At 47.8% G+C, this 17,734-nt stretch overlaps 1 protein-coding gene across 1 annotated transcript; it reads right to left on the bottom strand.

Moving 5' to 3' along the window:
- Nucleotides 1-2,764: 2,764 nt before the first annotated feature.
- Cfap20 (cilia and flagella associated protein 20) lies at nt 2,765-17,119 on the bottom strand. Its single transcript, XM_048355478.1, has 6 exons — nt 16,796-17,119; nt 7,117-7,196; nt 6,100-6,211; nt 4,719-4,907; nt 4,062-4,172; nt 2,765-3,194 (listed from the first exon to the last, which is right to left on the bottom strand). The coding sequence occupies exons 1-6, from the start codon at nt 16,877-16,879 to the stop codon at nt 3,189-3,191; spliced, it is 582 nt and encodes a 193-aa protein (XP_048211435.1). The 5' UTR covers nt 16,880-17,119; the 3' UTR covers nt 2,765-3,188.
- Nucleotides 17,120-17,734: the final 615 nt, after the last annotated feature.

Here is a 17,734-nt window from a genome sequence, read left to right as displayed (position 1 = left end):
AAGTCCAGAATTTGCATTTTGACAAAATCCCCAGGTGATCTGTACGCATACTAATAATAAGACACATGCTCCAATGGGTTTATCAAGGACACAATTACTCTATACTGCATTTCACTAGGCAACTTGGGGTTATGAAGCCTTGGGTCCAGTGCAGTCTTTTGTGTGTGGAGTGTGCACGGGGTCCTAGAGATGGAACTCAGGGCTCTGAGCTTTGGCTTGTTTTCACTCAAGGCTGTCTTTTTGCTGGCTAAAGGTAAGTCTTACGGGCCTTCCTGCATAAAGTGGCTTTGAAACATGATCTTCAGATCTCAGCCTCCTGAGTAGCTAGGATTACAGGTGTGAGCCAGGACTCCACTTCCGAGGCAGGGGGACACCACTGCAAGGGAGGCCAGGAATGGCCTGTGACACATCGAGTGAACTGGATCACTGTCACAGGGGCTGGCATGTCTCTGGGCTTCTGTGTAAAAGGGGCTGGACAAGGGCTGGGAATACGGCTTAGTGGTAGAGTGCTCACTGATTCCTCAGTACCACATAAACAGAAAAAGCCGGAAGTGGTGCTGTGGCTCAAGTGGCAGAGTGCTACCCTTGAGCAAAAAAAGCAGCCAGGGACAGTGCTCAGGCCCTGAGTCCAAGCCCCAGGACTGGCAGAAAAACTAAACTAAAAGGGGCTGGACACAGATAAGAGCTTCAGTATTTTCTTCAGAGAATCACAATGCTCAGGGCTTTGAGTGGAAGCCATAGAGGGGAAGGGGAAGCAGCCTGGGCTATTCTCTGGCATCTTTGTATCCTTAGAAACGCTTCAGAAAGCATTGGCCTGGTGCCAGCACCCCCTAGGCTGGCTATAGAGGAAGCAGTCATGGGGCCAGCGGCAAGTAAGGGCCATGGCGGCTCTGCTCGCCCCACACCAGCCCTGGTGGGAACAGCTGCTCACTGCTCCGGCAAAATTCACACCAATGAATGTGCTCCCTTACTCAGAAGGTAATTCCTTCTTGAGCACATCATGCCTTCCAAGCAAGGCTGCTCTGCCTGCTCCAATTACCAAGATCACCCCAGCCCAAGCAGCATGAGGGAGGCCCCAGCAGCCGGCTCTTCCCTGCCTTCCTCCCTCTGCCTCTCCCTAGTGAGCTGAGATGATGGAAGGCAAGGGGCTGTGTAGTGGTTGCTGCAGCCATTCCCGCTAGCCTGGCTCCAACAGAGAGAACACCCCCATCACCCGCAGCCCCTCATTTCCTCTCAGATGGGTATGTGAAGCATCTCGGGAGCTGGCAGCTGCCGCCTGCGAGGAGGGCGGTGAGGTAATGGCCATGCGAGGGCTGACAAGTGCCTGGTGAAAGGGGCTCTGTGTGAGGAGAGAGCCTGCTTGTCAGAAGCTCAGGGCACTTCACTGCTGTCCGGCACCAGAGGAAAGGCTGACCCCGGGTTTCTCGTCCCCACAAAGGCATCTTTCACGCCACAAGGAAGACTGCACTATAGTGTGGCTGGAGAGACAGGAAGCTCTACGGCAGTCACTGGTGCAGGGTGCTGCCCCATTCATGGTTGGGGGCTTTGACTGAACCTTGAACGCTAGAACCTCACAGTGTGAGAAGTGGGGCATTCCGATTCGCCCAGGGTCGGCCCTGGAGAAGCTGTGACCGGGGCTAAGGCGTTCCTCAATGGTGTCTGCCAGGGACTCCAGGGGCATCACAGAGGAATGGTGGCTGAAGTCTGCCTGGAGCTTGAAGAGAAAGGGGGATGTTGTGTTTAGCCCACCTGAGTGCCAACGCTTGCCAACAGTGAGAAATGAGCACTCACGGGGCTGGGGATATGGCCTAGTGGCAAGAGTGCTTGCCTCGTATACATGAGGCCCTGGGTTCAATTCCCCAGCACTACATATACAGAAAACGGCCAGAAGTGGCGCTGTGGCTCAAGTGGCAGAGTGCTAGCCTTGATCAAAAAGAAGCCAGGGACAGTGCTCAGGCCCTGAGTCCAAGCCCAGGACTGGCCAAAAAAAAAAAGAAACGAGCACTCAGCACGGTCACAGAAGGTGGCAATGAAACTGAGGTTCAGCACATGGAAGGATGAGGACATGGGAGGCTGTTCCTTGTCTGTTAGCATCCCAGAAAACGAGAAGTGATGACAAAGCTGAGGAATAAAACCACCAAGTCCAGAGGGGGTGACAGTGTCTGGAATGACCTTTTGTCCTTGACTTGGACATTTATTACATAAATACCACCTTTCCAAAGAAACTCTTGCTTAGTATAAAATTATAAGGTGACACGGAACCCATTTTGATCTTGCTGTGACATTTCTATCCTTGGAGAGTTCATCTAGGACTATCTATATATTCTCTGCTATCCAAAATTGCTTCCTTATCCAATGTCACACATAGAATTGCACATATTGGAGCACTTAAGCCAGGCCACAGTGGTGTACGCCTGTAATCCTAGCTACTCAGGAGGCTGAAATCTAAGGATCGTGGTTCAAAGCCAGCCTGGGCAGTAAAGTTTGAGAGAATGATTTCAAGGGCCAAGTGGTTTTATGCTCAAGGATGGCTCAAGTGGTAGAGTGCCAGCCCTGAACAAAAAAGCCAAGTGAGAGCATGAGGCCCTAAGTTCAAGCCCAGTACCAGAATATACATGAAAGTTACTCTAGATCAGTAGAGAGGTCTTGTTCTTGTGCAGGATATTTCATAGCATGAAGTGTATGGCATGATAGAAATAGTTCAACTTGCATTTCATAAAGGAAAGAGAAACACCATCAGTTAGAAAGGCAAACTAAGAACAAATTTACAAACCAAGAATATAGTATTTTATTCATTTCCAGATTAGAGTATCACACAGCATATACATATACTTAGATAATATATAAAATAAAGAACAAACCATAGGAAGGAATATTGGTGTGAGACTGCCTTGCAGGACATCTTAGTTCTGCGAGTTCAAGGTGAGGGGGTCCCCCATGTTGAGGCAGGCAGCAGCAGGACCCCCACAATCGCAGGTCACTCAAGCACTGCTTTCCCCTCGGTACTTACAATGCAACTAACAGAGTCATGGCATGTCACTGGTGTCCATGACAACGGACACCAAGCAGTAAATAAACCACAGCAAGGTGAATTATTATATATCATTTTTTTGCATTGTCCTCCAGATAGTTTCCTTTTTAAACTAAGAATCATGTCCAGGATCCAGCTCCTTTGAGTTGCATTCCAGTTATTGCTGAAGGATAAACAGAAGAGCGGCATCAGTTATTAGAAAAGCCAGGGTCAGGGCACCAGCCACTGCCTCTGGTGACGCCCGCACGGACTCCTGGCCATGGGGAAAGCCTGTGTCTGCAGCAGGCAGGAATACACACAAACACCCATCACCTCCGGGGCCCTAGCGATCTACACGCTGGGTGCAGATAGAGCCTTAGTGGAGACCAGTTTTCAAAGGGGTCTGTGAGCTAGGTCTACTGGCTCAGGCCTATAATCCTAGCTACTCAAGAGGCTGAGATCTGAGGATTGCTGCTCAAATCCAGCCAGGGCAGACTCTTGCTTTTTTTTTTTTTTTTGGCCAGTCCTGGGGCTTGGACTCAGGGCCTGAGCACTGTCCCTGGCTTCTTTTTGCTCAAGGCTAGCACTCTACCACTTTGAGCCACAGTGCCACTTCTGGCTTTTTCTGTTTATGTGGTGCTGAGGAATTGAACCCAGGGCTTCATGCATGCAAGGTGAGCACTCTACTGCTAAGCCATATTCCCAGCCCCCAGGGCAGACTCTTATCTTCAATTCACCACCAGAAAACTGGAAGGGCGCTGTGGTTCAAAGTGGAAGAGAGCTAAGCTGGAGCACAGAGCTCAGGGACAGTTCCCAGGCCCTGAGTTCAAGCCCCACACAAAGAAAGAGGGCTGTGAGCTGGAGGCACGGGCTGCTCAGGAGGGGAGCAATGCTCAAGGTGGAGACAACAAGTTCTCCTGCTGAAGAAAGCCTGAACTGCTAGGATAGAAAAGGCTCCTCCTCCATGTCAACCTAGCAGGCCCAGCAGCTGACCTCCCAGATTAGAGCACTGCCTAGCAAGCTCCCGGAGTCCGCTGAGGAAGCTGCTTACCTTTGCCTTGTTCTGAACTGGGAGGTACAGTTTGAACTCTGCCGGCAGCTCGTCTTCTGAGTAGAGTCTGTCTGAGAAGTACACCCGGCGGATGCGGCAGTTTGCATGGATCTGTGGAAGCAAGACTCGTTGACAGGCTTGACAGCACTGCTTTCCTCTCCTCCTGTCCCCCTGTAGGCTCTCCCATGGCCTTCTCTGGGCACTGTCAAAACCTCATCTCAAGCATTTTGGCTCTACTTGGGAGTAGATTTGAGAAAATGGGGATTTTGCTTCCCAAATTTATGTGCCTCTTTTTTTGTGCTGGTTTAGGGATTCGAACTCAGGGCCTGGGTACTATCCATGAGCTTTTTTGCTTAAGGCTAGTACTCTACCACTTGAGCCACAGCTCCACATCCAGCCTTTTCTTTTTCAGTGGTTAACTGGAGAGAAGAGTCTCATGGACCTTCCTGCCTAGGCTGGCTTTGAACTACAATCCTCAAATCTCAGCCTCTTGAACTGCTAGGATTACAGGTGTGAGCTACCAGCACCCAGCTTGATCTGAGCAGACTTCTCAGGCTTTCCCAGACCTGTTTCAGACCAGAGCTTTCTGAAGAGTGAGTTGGGAACAGGGCTAGACAGCCCTGTTGTTCTGCTGCATGGGCCATGAGTGGCAAGTACCTGCACTCTCAGGGTCTCGATGTAGTTTGTGCCATACGCTCTCCGGGTGAAGTCGGATAAGTTGAACTGAATCTGGTTCCACCCATCATCCAGCCGCATGGGCATGGTACAGATGAAGGGCTTCACTCGGGTGGTGCTCTGGTAGTTACTTGCTCGAAACCGCCGGCGCACATTCTTGTCATCTAATACCTGCAGAATGTGGAGGAGGAGGTCATGCCAATTCCCCCTTGTTAAGGAGAGAGCCTGAACCCCTACAGCCTGCTCTCCGGAGGCTGAAGCCTGGGAAGGTAAGCAGATGTGGCTGGCCAGGGAGTAAGAAGTTATCTTGTTTGGTGCCAAGACAATACCATCTTCTTAGAATACATGACACACCCAGCAGGCTCTCAGACCATAATGTGATTTCATAAATGCTCTTCTGTTTTAAAAATCAGAAATGCTAAAACAGAACAATAATTTAGTATTACTCTCCAATGGGCACTATGCTAATAACCCTTAAGCTTTGAAATCTTATAGTGTTAATTACAGTTTACTAGGTGTTTACTATGTTTTTCAATTAAATTTTATTGACAAGGTGATGTACAGAGGGGGTACAGTTACATAATAAGGTAGTGAGTACATTTCTTGTCATATTTGTTACACCCTCCCTCATTTTTCTTACCCTTCCCTAGTTCAGGTAAGCATATATGCAATATCCAGTGTACCAAAATCATACACGGTAACTAGGTGGTTACTATTTTTGTCTGTTTTTTTGGCCAGTGCCAGGGCTTGAACTCAAGCCCTGGTGTGAGCACTCTCCCTGGCTTCTTTTTACTCAAGGCTAGCACTCTACCATTTGAGCCACAGCGCCACTTAGAGCTTTTTCTGTTTATGTGGTGCTGAGGAATCAAACCCAGGGCTTCATGCATGCTAGGAAGGCACTCTACCACTAAGCCATATTCCCAGCCCCACGTAGTTACTATTTTAAGATCTGATAATAACTTTTTTTTTGGTTGGTTGTGGGGCTTGAATTCAGGTCTTTGGGAGCTGTCCCTGAGCTTCTTTTGCTCAAGGCTAGCACTCTACCACTTTGAGCCACAGCAACACTTCTGATTTTCTGGTGGTTAGGGAGATGAGAGTCTCAGACTTTTCTATCTAGGCTGGTTTGAACTGTGATCCTCAGATCCCAGCTTCCTGAGTAGCTTGGATTATAGGCGTGAGCCACTAGCACTGGGCTCTAACATTTACTTTGGATTCCCAACACCAAAATTTCCCCCTACTAACAAGGGCTGGATGTGGTTTACAATAGAGCGAGGAAATACACACAGTAGGACAATGGGACTCTGGGGCACTTGTCATCTGTTTGGTACAGCCAAGGGTGGACAGCTCATGTGTACACACTCACCTGTACCTCAAAGGTAAAATATTTTTTCAGGTTTTTGATAATCATAACGAGGAAAGGAAGCTTAATTCCCAGCGTCTTCTTTGGGTCTGCAGGACATGTGATGTATGTGGTGCTATGGAGAGAAAGGTAGATGCAAAAGTTTCGGACCATTATCCATAGAGCCCCTCAACTACTAAGTCAGAGAATGTTTTTGGTTTTTTTTGCCAGTCCTGAGACTTGAACTCAGGGCCTGAGCACTGTCCTTGGTTTCTTTTTGCTCAAGGCTAGCACTCTACCTCATGAGCCACAGTGCCACTTCTAGCTTTTTCTATATATGTGGTACTGAGGAATCGAACCCAGGGCTTCATGTCTACAAGGCAAGCACTCTACCACTAGGCCATATTCCCAGCCCACAAAATGTTCTTTAAAAGGCCTGACTCAAGCATGGTGGTATGTACCTATAGTACCAGATACTCAGGGGTTGAAGCAGGAAGACTGAGTCCAAGAGTTGGAAGCCGGCCTGGGCCACCCAGAGAGACCCTACCTCAAAACCCAAACCAAAGCCAAAAATGCTGGACTCAAAAGCCTTAACACAGTACTAGATACTACCAGCAAAATACTGGAAAAACACCAGATGAGTGGAAATTAGGAAGTTCTTCCAGTATAAAAAGACTTCAATTCTGGTCCAAGAGAATTATGAAATGACAGAAAACCAAAACAAAAGTCACTGTGGCCCTGGCTGGCTAATCAGCGAAACCCTTCTCACGCTCTGGGTGAATACTTAGCTTGTGTCTAATACACTGTGCTTTCTGAGTGCTTTGCATGGTCCAAGTACGTCACCCATAGCTACTTAACCCCTGCAGGAAGCCTAGGAGGCCCTGTATGCCCCTGTCCCCTCACAGACAAGGCGATGAAGGCCTGGGGGTTAGGTAAGTAACTTGCTGAGGACAGCTCTAAGCAGCAGCCTATGCCATTAACCTCAGTGGTGCTTGCCTCTCTGGTGTGCCATATGTTTAGAGAACAGAGCTAGCAGCTCACCTGACATTTGTCCCTTCAATCTCTAGCACCAGGGACTGGATGTCATTGTCAGTGATTCTTTTGATGTGGCCATTCCGCACCTACAAGGAAGAAAGTTAGGACTGAATATCTGGCAGGAACCTTGTAGACTCTGATGATGGAATGTACCATTGAAGGAGGAGCACCGCAGCCCAAGGGGCTCCGCACAGAATGTCAAGGCCTGTTACTCCTTCCACAGGAAGGAGTAACCACCACAGGAATCCCAGGTTCACTGGTGATCGTAAAGCAGGGTATACTTCTTCCCAAAGACATCAACTCAAGGTGCAAGCATTCCAGGATTGCTCACAAACATTCTTCCTTCATTCCCACAGCAATCACACACATCCTAAGGCAAGCAGTGAGGCTTCATTTTATGAATGTGAACACTGGCCCCGAGGATGGCAAGTGGTAGATCCTAAATAGGAGACTCCCACAGGCCCCTTACCATCCTTGACCACAAAGGTCAACAAATGGATTACAGTGGTACTTCTGAATGTCATTGGGGACAGTGGCAAAGAATGACAGCATTATTTCCAGCTGGTTACTGAGATCTGAGGATCTCAGTTCGAATGAGGATCACAGTGATTTTTTCAGCCCAGGCAGCGAAGTCTGTGAGACTCTTATCTACACCAAACTACCAAAAAGCCGGAAGTGGAGCTGTGGCTTAAGTGGTAGAATGCTAGCCCTGAGCAAAAGAAAGTAAGGGACAGACAGTGCCCAGGCCCTGAGCTCAAGCCCAGGACCTGCACCAAAACAAAACATTTTGTCTTTTACTAGATCTGCATATGGGGAAAGATTGATAAGTTGTATTTTCAACACAGGTTTTCTGTGTTTCTGTGATCCACAGTCTCCAAGAGCTACTGAGTGTGATCCACTTTGTGTTGTGTGTGGAGTTCTGACATCACTCCTCATTGTCTTCCTCCAAAAGTAAGACCACCACCAAGAGTAGCAAGCAAGTACCAGGCACCATTTCTGTTTCTACAATGCCTCATGCTGTATCAGGCATCAGCTAAGCATTCAAAGTCATGCTGACTTCTGGAATTTGTCACTCTAAGAGCTGGCACATCTGAATAGGCCAGAGGAGGGATTCAGACATTCCTGGACACCACCACTCAGCAGGGATTGCCACAGGAAGCTGGAGGTGCTGGGAGCATCACAGAGCCCATGAGGCCGCCAGCATGAAGAACACCTTCCCACAGAACAACCTCGGGTGCCATTGTCACAGAAGGAAGGCCGGGCTAGATGGACCCCCAATCTCCACCAATGTAGCATTTCTCAAGACACAAATGTCACATTGAAATGCTTCTCAAACAAAGCTAGTGACATTCAATGCCCTCCTGCTTTGAATGCTGGGCCTCTTTCCAAGGGAGATTAAGAGCACAAAGGCTCAAGTCTGTATGGAACATGCCAACATGGCCTACCACATTCCCCATGTGAAATGCTCCCAAAAGAAGTGGCAATACTCCTCCTGAACTTTCTGTGGAGAACCAGGAAGGCTTTTTGGTGAAGGAGGAATTATTCAAGAAATTATTTCCAAATAACATAATTGCAGCCTGAATGGTAAGAGCTGTAAACATAAGCCAAGTGCCAGTGGCTCACACCTGTAATCCTAGCATCTTAAAAGGCTGAGATCCAAGGATCATGATTCAAAGCCAACTGAGACAGGAAAGTCCATGTGACTGTTATCTCTGATTAACCACCAAAAAAGTCCAGTGAACCAAGGCTAGCTTTAAAATGTGATCCTCATATCTCAGCCTCCTGAGTAGGCTAGGATTACAGTTGTGAACCACTGGTGCCCGGCTTGTTCTATTAAAAAAAATTTTTTTTTGCCAGTCCTGGAGCTTGAACTCAGGGCCTGGGCACTGTCCCTGAGCTTCTTTTGCTCAAGGCTAGCACTCTACCACTTGAGCCACAGCATCACTTCCAGCTTTGTCTGTTTATGTGATACTGAGGAAGTGAACTCGGGGCTTCATGTGTGCTAGACAAGCACTCGACCACTAGGCCACATTTCCAGCCCCTGTACTCTTTTATCTTTTGAGTACATTTCACCCTGACTCAGAACTCATGTTGTGTTTGGGGAACCATAAGTTGTTACAATTTGCTTATATTTTAATTCATTATATTCTCATGAAAAGGTCAAGAAAGATCCAGTTCAAAATAGAATCATCAGTGACATTTAAAATCTTTATATTCTGACTGTATAGAGGTGTTGGTTGGTTGGTTTTGGCAAGAATCATGGCAAAGGTATCAACGTGAGCTAAGAGTCTTTGTACCAAAATGCCCTCTCCAAAACAATTTCTGGGCCAGAAATTTAATAAAAATGGCTACATTAAAAAAAAAAAAGTCCAGTGAAGCTGTGGCTCAAGTGGTAGAGCACTAGCCTTGAACACAAAAGCTCAAGGATGGCACTTAGGCCTTGAGTTCAAGCCTCAGTACCACATACACACAAAAGAAATGCACACACTAATTTGATAACATACCATTAATTGTTCACAATAATATAAGCATTTCTTAAAAGGTACATACCGAGCCAGGGAGCTGGTGGCTCACGCCTGTAATCCTAGCTACTCAGGAGGCTAAGATCTGAGGATCACAGTTCAAAGCCATCCTGGGCAGGAAAGTCTGTGAGACTCTTATCTTCAATTAACCACCAGAAAACTGGAAGTGGCTCTGTGGCAAGTGGTAGAGCGCTAGCCTTGAGCTGAAGAGCTAAGGGACAGCAACTAGGCCCAAAGTTCAAGCCCCATGACCGACCAAAAACAAAAAGAAGAAAAAAAAAAAAAGCATAGTCTCAACTGACAGCTCTAATGATGAGTTAACAAGAGGGCTCCTTGCTCTAGGGACCAGCCCCTTCACAGGGTTGTGCCTTCTGCCCATCTCAGGTTCACTGTAGACATGATGGCCACCAGCGAGTCTCCAATTCAGGGGTTTATGAGGAAAACAGGGAGCACTGTGTGCTGGGGGAGGCAGCAAGGCAGGAACAGGGGGCAGTGACATTCCTGGACTTCGACCTGCCCCAAGAGCCAGCTAAATTCACTGGACTTTCAGTATTACCAAATACCAACTGTATTCGCAAGTTTAACTTTACAGAATGAATGGATGTGCACTAAACTAACAAGAGAAGTAGGAGGGAAAAGGCTAGCTCTTTTAAATAGCTATTGATTGGTCTTCTCTAGAGTCTTAACCTGGCTGGTAGTAAGAAACTAAACTTTGCTCATGAAGAAGAGCTACTCATGAAAACCAGACTTCCTTTGCTCATGAAGAAAGTTCGGAACCAAAGAAGAAAACTGGACATGTTCCCAGGTTACAAACTCCCAGAGCTCAGTAGTCAAACGATGCAGATGTTTGAATGAGTTATGCTGTTTCTCCTTCACAAATAAACCTCCTTACTGGAGAGAAGGGTAGGAAGAAATGCTGAATGGAGGACATGAACAAAGGAGGGGGGGGAGCTTGGGGCAAGGCCCCTTCTACCTTGACAATTTTTTCATTGAACTATCAAAGCTGACCCCTCCTCTGACCAGCCTCTCTCTCTCTCTCTCTCTCTCTCTCTCTCTCTCTCTCTCTCTCTCTCTCACACACACACACACACCCCAAGGTGCATGGCCTCAAAGTATCTACTTCCTTTCCTTAGCAGCTTCTGTTTCAGAAGGCAGTGGGCAGGCCTGGTTTTGGAACTGCTTAGTATTTACTGCTCAGTGTGGAAGTAGGTTTTAATGTTTTTGAATTATTCATTTGTTTTCATTCATGATATATTACCATAATCAAATTGTGGCCTCTCAGTGTTTTATTCTTTAAAAAATGGGGGGGGGGGAGGCCAGGCACCACTGGTGCATGCCTACAACCTAGCTATTCAGGAGGCTGAGATCTGAGGATCAAGGTTAGTCCAGGCAGGAGAATCCAAGAGACTCGTACCTTCAATTAACCACCAACACCAAAAAGCTGAAAGTGGAACTGTGGCTCAAGCAGGAAAGTGCTAGCTTTGAGCAAAAAAGCTCAGGGATGGAGCCTAGGCCCCGAGTTTAAGTCCTAGGATCAGCGCAAATAAACGAGAGGGAAGGGAACTCTTATTTGTCATGGGGAAGGGGGGTGTCTCAGAGGCCAGGTTGCGGGCAATCCAGGCATTCCGCAGGTCAGATCTGCCTCAGCAGTGCCCACACCGTGCACACATCTCCTCCCAGTCTCACCCTCATTCTCCCAGGCTTTTCCCGTTGCTGGGGCAACTGAGAAAGAACACTGCTGGGCCCTCCCTCCGTTAGGCGCAAGGAGAAGGGTCAGGTTGAAAATTCTATGCCCACAGTCTGCCAACACTCCACATTTCTAGAGTGCTTTAAAAATAACCCATGAGCTATGTCCATCCCCTCCCCCACCCCACTTTCAATTTTCTGGCTCCACCCACTCATCCTGGCTGGCAGCTGAACCCTCGGCCATCTGGCATCCTCGTCTTAATGACACATGCTCAGATGTACTTAAGCCATTAGTGCTGTCTGTCCATTGCAGCGGGCGGGCGGGCGTCTGCTCTGTCAGGAAACAAGCAGAGGGAGCCCTCTGTGGGGAGAAGGAGAGCATGGCGCAGGCTGCAGGAGCATGCATGGGCTTCTTTCTCTCCTCTACACTTTCACAGACTTCCTAGGAGGCAGAGGATAAGAGACCACCCACCCCTCTGCTTAACACAGGGGCAAATATGTGCCTTCAAAGGGCCAGAGTAACCAGGGCTCATACCCTTGTCCAATTACAGCCAAAGGTATTACTGAAAAAAAAAAAGAAGAATATTGAGGGACGGACCCTGGGAAAGCAAAAATCACATCATTACTTTTGTGTCCAAATACACTAACTTCTACTCCCAGAAATCACATCCATTTATCATAGGCCAGCAAAGTCGGCTAATTAAAAACTAGGGAAGGGCTGGGGATATGGCCTAGTGGCAAGAGAGCTTACCTCATATACATGAGGCCCTAGGTTCAGTTCCCCAGCACCACATATACAGAAAACGGCCAGAAGTGGCGCTGTAGCTCAAGTGGCAGAGTGCTAGCCTTGAGCAAAAGGAAGCCAGGGACAGTGCTCAGGCCATGAGTCCAAGGCACAGGACTGGCCAAAAAAACCCAAAAAACTAGGGAATGGAAACAGAACACTATCTGTAACATCAACAGAAGACTGGCCACTCGTGTTTATGTCGCAGGGGAATGGAGAGAAGCAGCAGTATGTAGAGAGGAGAAGGAGGGAAGAGAGAGAAGGGAAAGGGGGAGGGGAGAGAAGAGGGAGAAAGGAGGAGGAAGAGGGAGGAGGGAAAGGAGAGGGAGGAAGGGCAGCTTTTATGGATTAAGCTTTTCTCAGCCATACAGGATAGTGCAATAGACTGAAACCACCCCATCATTTTACAGGAGTTAGTGGGAACAGAACCTCCCAGTACCCTCCTTCTTATGCTTACACTGAACATAACGGTCTTCCTATACATGTAAGATTTGATAGTCCTGGAGTTAAGAGAACATTAAAGAATCCTCTAATTTTTTTCTAAGCTCTTGGCTTGAAAATGTACAAGGGTATCTATACAAAAACTGTAGCCAAGGGCTGGGAATATGGCCTAGTTGGTAGAGTGCTTGCCTTGCATGCATGAAGCCCTGGGTTTGGTTCCTCAGCAACACACACACACACACACACACACACACACACACACACACACACACACACACAGCTGGAAGTGGCACTGTGGTTCAAGTGGTAGAGTGCTAGCCTTGAGCAAAAAGAAGCCAGGGACAGTGCTCAGGCCCTGAGTTCAAGCCCCAGGACTGGCAAAAAAAAAAAACAAAACTGTAGCCAAATTAATTACTTTGTGATACAGGGGATTGACTTTCTAGGCAAGAATTCTACCATGCAAATTATGCCTTAACTCTTTTGTTTCTTAAAAATCAGTTTCAATCAGTATATTATTATTATTGGGTTTTTTTTTGGCCAGTCCTGGGCCGTGAACTCAGGGCCTGAGCACTGTCCCTGGCTTCTTTTTTGCTCAAGGCTAGCACTCTGCCACTTGAGCCACAGCGCTACTTCTGGCCATTTTCTGTATGTGTGGTGCTGAGGAATTGAACCCAGGGCCTCATGTATATGAGGCAAGTACTCTTGCCACTAGGCCATATTCCCAGCCCAAATCAGTATATTATTAATTCTACAAAGAGGATTCACTATGTGATATTTCCATATGCACATATAATGCAATATGTGATATAATTTTATTTATATAGTAATGTACATTACATGTATATGTGGAAGTATCAGTGATATCACCCCCTTTGTTTCTAAAATAGCATCTCAGCAACTTTACTCAAACTGGCCTCAAACTCATGATAACCCTCTCCTGGCATATTGAGTAGTTGGGACTACAGGTGACCACCACCACACCCAACTGGTAGTTAGATTGTATGTTTGTGAGTATGTGTACACTCCAGTACTGGGGCTCTTCTACCACTTGCGGAGCACCACCATATCAGGCTTTTTGCTGGTTAATTGGAAGTAAGAGTCTCATGGATTTGTCTGCCTGGGCTGGCTTCAAATTGAGCTTCTTGGGTTTCAGTCTTGATTAGCTAGGATTATAGACAAGAGTCATTAGCATTTGAATTGCAGTCAGATCTTAAGCTCATTGTGGGACTAGCAAATGCAAAAGCTTTGAGAGAACAAGATGCCATTTGGTAGAAAGCTGCTGCTGAGAAGGACCTAGTGAAGTAACCCTGAGGAACTAGTAAGGCAGGAGCCAGACCGTGGGCCATGTGGCCTCAGGGGCACATTAAGAGTCTGAAGCGGGGAGGCCACAGTGCAGTGATTGCACTATTATAATTTCAGAAGTCTGGTTTTGTTCAACTTCCTGTTTCTAGGCATCTGAATGCTGGCTTCAGTTATAACTTGGTATAGAGCAAACACCTCAGTTCCTTGTCATATTTAATACTATAAGCCAAACTTCTAATCCATACTAATGTCTGCCATAACTTGGTTGCTAGGCATTTTATACACATCTTCATTTAATCTTCACAGCTCTGAGAAGCAGTTTCAGAAGTTGGTTTAACCCTTGTCCAAAGTCACACAGCTAGAACACAGTATAGCCAGGAACAAGTCGAGGTGCAGGCACAGCCCGGCACTGGGGTTTCACGAGAAGATACTATAGAGCTACTGAAACTCTCCATGTAACACCTCGTGTGAAAATAATGTCTAAGCTGAGCCTGGAGGATGAGATGGGAGAGGTGGGGACCCTGGGTCTCAAAGGATGTCTGGTAAGTTGCTGGAGTTACAAATAATTAGTGGGTAAGTCATGCTCACAGAAGGCAAGTCCCCAAATTCATCCATACTGTGACTAGAACACAGAGCCTGAACAGACAGCACACCTAATTTTTCAAGCATACTTCACACAGAAACCACATAGAACTTCTCTCTATATAAACTCAAAAGAGGAAAAATAGGAAAGTTCTGTGAAATTGAAACATTTAACTCAAAATAAGCACCTCAGTCAATATACAACCACTGGCAAAGGTTGGTACCATGTTTAGGTAAACGTGGCGGGCCCCACCCATGCTGACCTCCCAGGTAAACGTAACTCTTCCTTAAAAAAAAAACAAACAAAAAAACAATTCTGCCCTACTCCCTGTATCTTCTCTAACTCTAGCCTTGGAAGTGTACACAATGCCTGCCACTAGATTTTGCTCAATAAATCTTTGCTAAGTTTATCAATCTGCAGTTCTTCCCTGACCCGATTCCAGTCACTTACTTTCTTTCTTTTTGCTAGTCCTGGGCCTTGGACTCAGGGCCTGAGCACTGTGCCTGGCTTCTTTGCTCAAGGCTAACACTCTTGAGCCACAGTGCCACTTCCAGCTTTTTCTATATATGTGGTGCTGAGGAATCGAACCCAGGGCTTCATGCATGCTAGGCAAGCACTCTACCACTAGGCCACATTCCCAGCCCCTCCAGTCACTTTCTAAGAACTTTCTGAAGTAGCCAAAACAGAGTGGGGGTGGCGTGGAGACCTCTCTGCTAAACACTCTTCAGTCTAGTCTAAATACATCACAAACACTTGATTAACTTGCGCTATTTGAGGACTTTGTTTAAAGATGAGTGTTCCCCGAGGTTTTCTTTGCCAGTGGACTAACAATGTGTTCATGTGTTTATGTCATCAGGGTACCATCGACCTCTAGTGGCGTTGTTAAGGGACATAGGGCTCCATGGTTACTTTGCTTCTATAGTCCATGTGTAAACATGTTGACTAGTCAAAAAGCTGCATTTGAGAAATAAAGCATGCACCATAGAAGATCAATATGAGTACTGCTAAGACAGACAACTTTGACAAGTTCCAATTAGTCAAAACAGAGGCTCCCCACTGCTATTCTTTCAGTATGAGCTCTCTAATGTGCTCTGAACACCTGTCCTCCTACATCAGGTCCCATTCTCTCTATTTCAAATGCCTTATATGGACACTTACTAGAATTTTGTCCCAAGTTCAAGTGGCACAAAGGGCTGCTCTCTCCCAAGCCTTTGGACTGCCAATACCCTAGGCAAGTGGCACAGCCCAGCTGTCTCCTTACAAAGTTCCCAGGTAGGCTCATTCTCAGTTCTCTGCAGAGGTGCAATGTCAGAGTTTCATTCATGGTGAACCATGTTAAATAGCTCAAATCCTCAGGACATTTTCTATGTAATGCTTTTCTATGTTATACTCTTGGGCCTCAGATTCTGGCTTGTGGTTCAAAGAATTTGAAAGAGAAGTGTTGGTCAGACTGCTCAAACAGTCAAGGCCCAACCTCAGCACTGGGAGCTCTCCACTGGCTCTGCAAATACCGCCATGAACAGCCTCCCTCAAAGTGGCTGTCAGACACAGAATTGCTCAGCATTGACAGCTAGGTCTCCATGTGCTCTCCCAACCTGTGTGTGGCCCTGAGCACTCCAGACACAATTGTTCTGGTATAAAATCCAAAATTTCTGGCTTCACTACTAGTCAACTGCTTAAACCATTCCACATGTGCCCCTACAGAAACAGTGCTCAGCGTACCACCCTCCTTCATTCTCCCCTAAGGGCATATTCCCTAAACCACTTGGCTTCCACATGAGTGCCCACCTTACAGTGGACAGGGGCATCCCCTCCTGGGGTTAGGGAAAAACAGGCTGCCGGAATGGAAATCCCGAGGCTTGCATTTGGCCCTACGTTTTATTAATCCAGATAAGGCTTTGACACCATCTTTAGGTTTTCCCAATGGAGAAATCCAGCACCAAGCAACAATGCAAACTCCAAGTCACAGAGAGTAAAGGGGCAGGTGAACAGGGCCCGTGGAATACGGGTTTGTTTGGGATCCGGCGAGGAAGGAATCAAATGAATGAAACCCAAACGTCCCTGGCTCGTCCTCGGCTCTGCCTGAACAAAAGGCTCAGTGTTTACCGTTCAGTACAGTGCCTGCCACACAACAGGACATCGGGAAACACGGGCAGCTCCTTTCCTCCCCCTAACTTCAAGACCGGTGTGGATGCCCTAGCCACGCCCACACCCACACCCACACCCACACGCACCCCTCTACCCGACTCACACGAGGCCCCCACGCCGGGGACCGAGCCCGGCAGCGGCCTCCCGCCCCTTCCAAGCCCTCACGAGCAGGGGGCGCTGCCTCTGCACCCCGGCCCGCCGCGGCCCTCGGAGCCTGACCTTCTTGTCCCAGATCTGCAGGGGCTTGCTGCCGATGCTGTACAGGATGGACAGGAAGCCGCTCTGGAACGTGTTTTTGAACATCTCGCCGGCGGCCTTCTCCGCGGCCGCCCCGGAGTCGCCCTAGGCCCCGCAGGGGATCGCAGCGCCCAACAGCCGAGGCCAAGGACGGACCTCTTAGTCCGAAGGAGGGATGCCGAGCTCCCGACCTGCAGCCCACCGACCGCGAGATTTGGACGCAGGATGCTAGGTCTGCAAGCCTCAGCTTCCGCAAAAGCCACCTCACGACAGAAACCACAGCAACTGCCGCCGCGCCGCTCTCACTAGTCCTTAATGGAGGCGGAGCACCGCCTTGAGCCTCAATTGGATCCCTCCGCACACCAGAGCCCGCCCCACGCGAACTCAGGGCCCAACCCTGTCAAGGGGATCTCGGCTTCCGGTTCCTTACGCCCATAAGCTCCGCCCTAATCCCCGCCCCCTGCTGAAAAGAATTTCATTGCCAAGGGACTATTTTCTCCCTCCCACCCCCTGTCTCAATTTGCTACAAGAGAGCGGAAGGAGGCAGGTTATGGACGTGTTGTTATCGTACTACGTATTGTCATGGGAACCAAGAGTGGGTGAGGAGGAGGTGCGACAATCAAGCTCCGCCCCCCTGGGAGGGGCTACAGGTGCAAAAGAACAAGGCAGAGGTCGGCAGATGGCTGTGCTAAGAGAGTGCTTAGCTGTAGTCTAGGAATTTTAAATAAATGTTTGTTGGCCGAGTAGAAGAGAAAGCTATTGCGAGCTAGCCAGTACTGAGCTAAGTGTCTTATATACATCATTGCCTTTAGTTATGAATAAGGCCTCCATGAATGGATGCAGTCCACCACTCTGGGGAAAATCTATATGGCCTTAAGTGCATTGCTTAAAAAAAAAAAAAAAAGAAAAAGAAAAAGAGCA

The sequence above is a fragment of the Perognathus longimembris genome, chromosome 10 (assembly GCF_023159225.1).
Source record: "Perognathus longimembris pacificus isolate PPM17 chromosome 10, ASM2315922v1, whole genome shotgun sequence".
NCBI classification, from domain to species: domain Eukaryota; kingdom Metazoa; phylum Chordata; class Mammalia; order Rodentia; family Heteromyidae; genus Perognathus; species Perognathus longimembris.
This window is presented reverse-complemented; position numbering and strand designations above follow the sequence as displayed.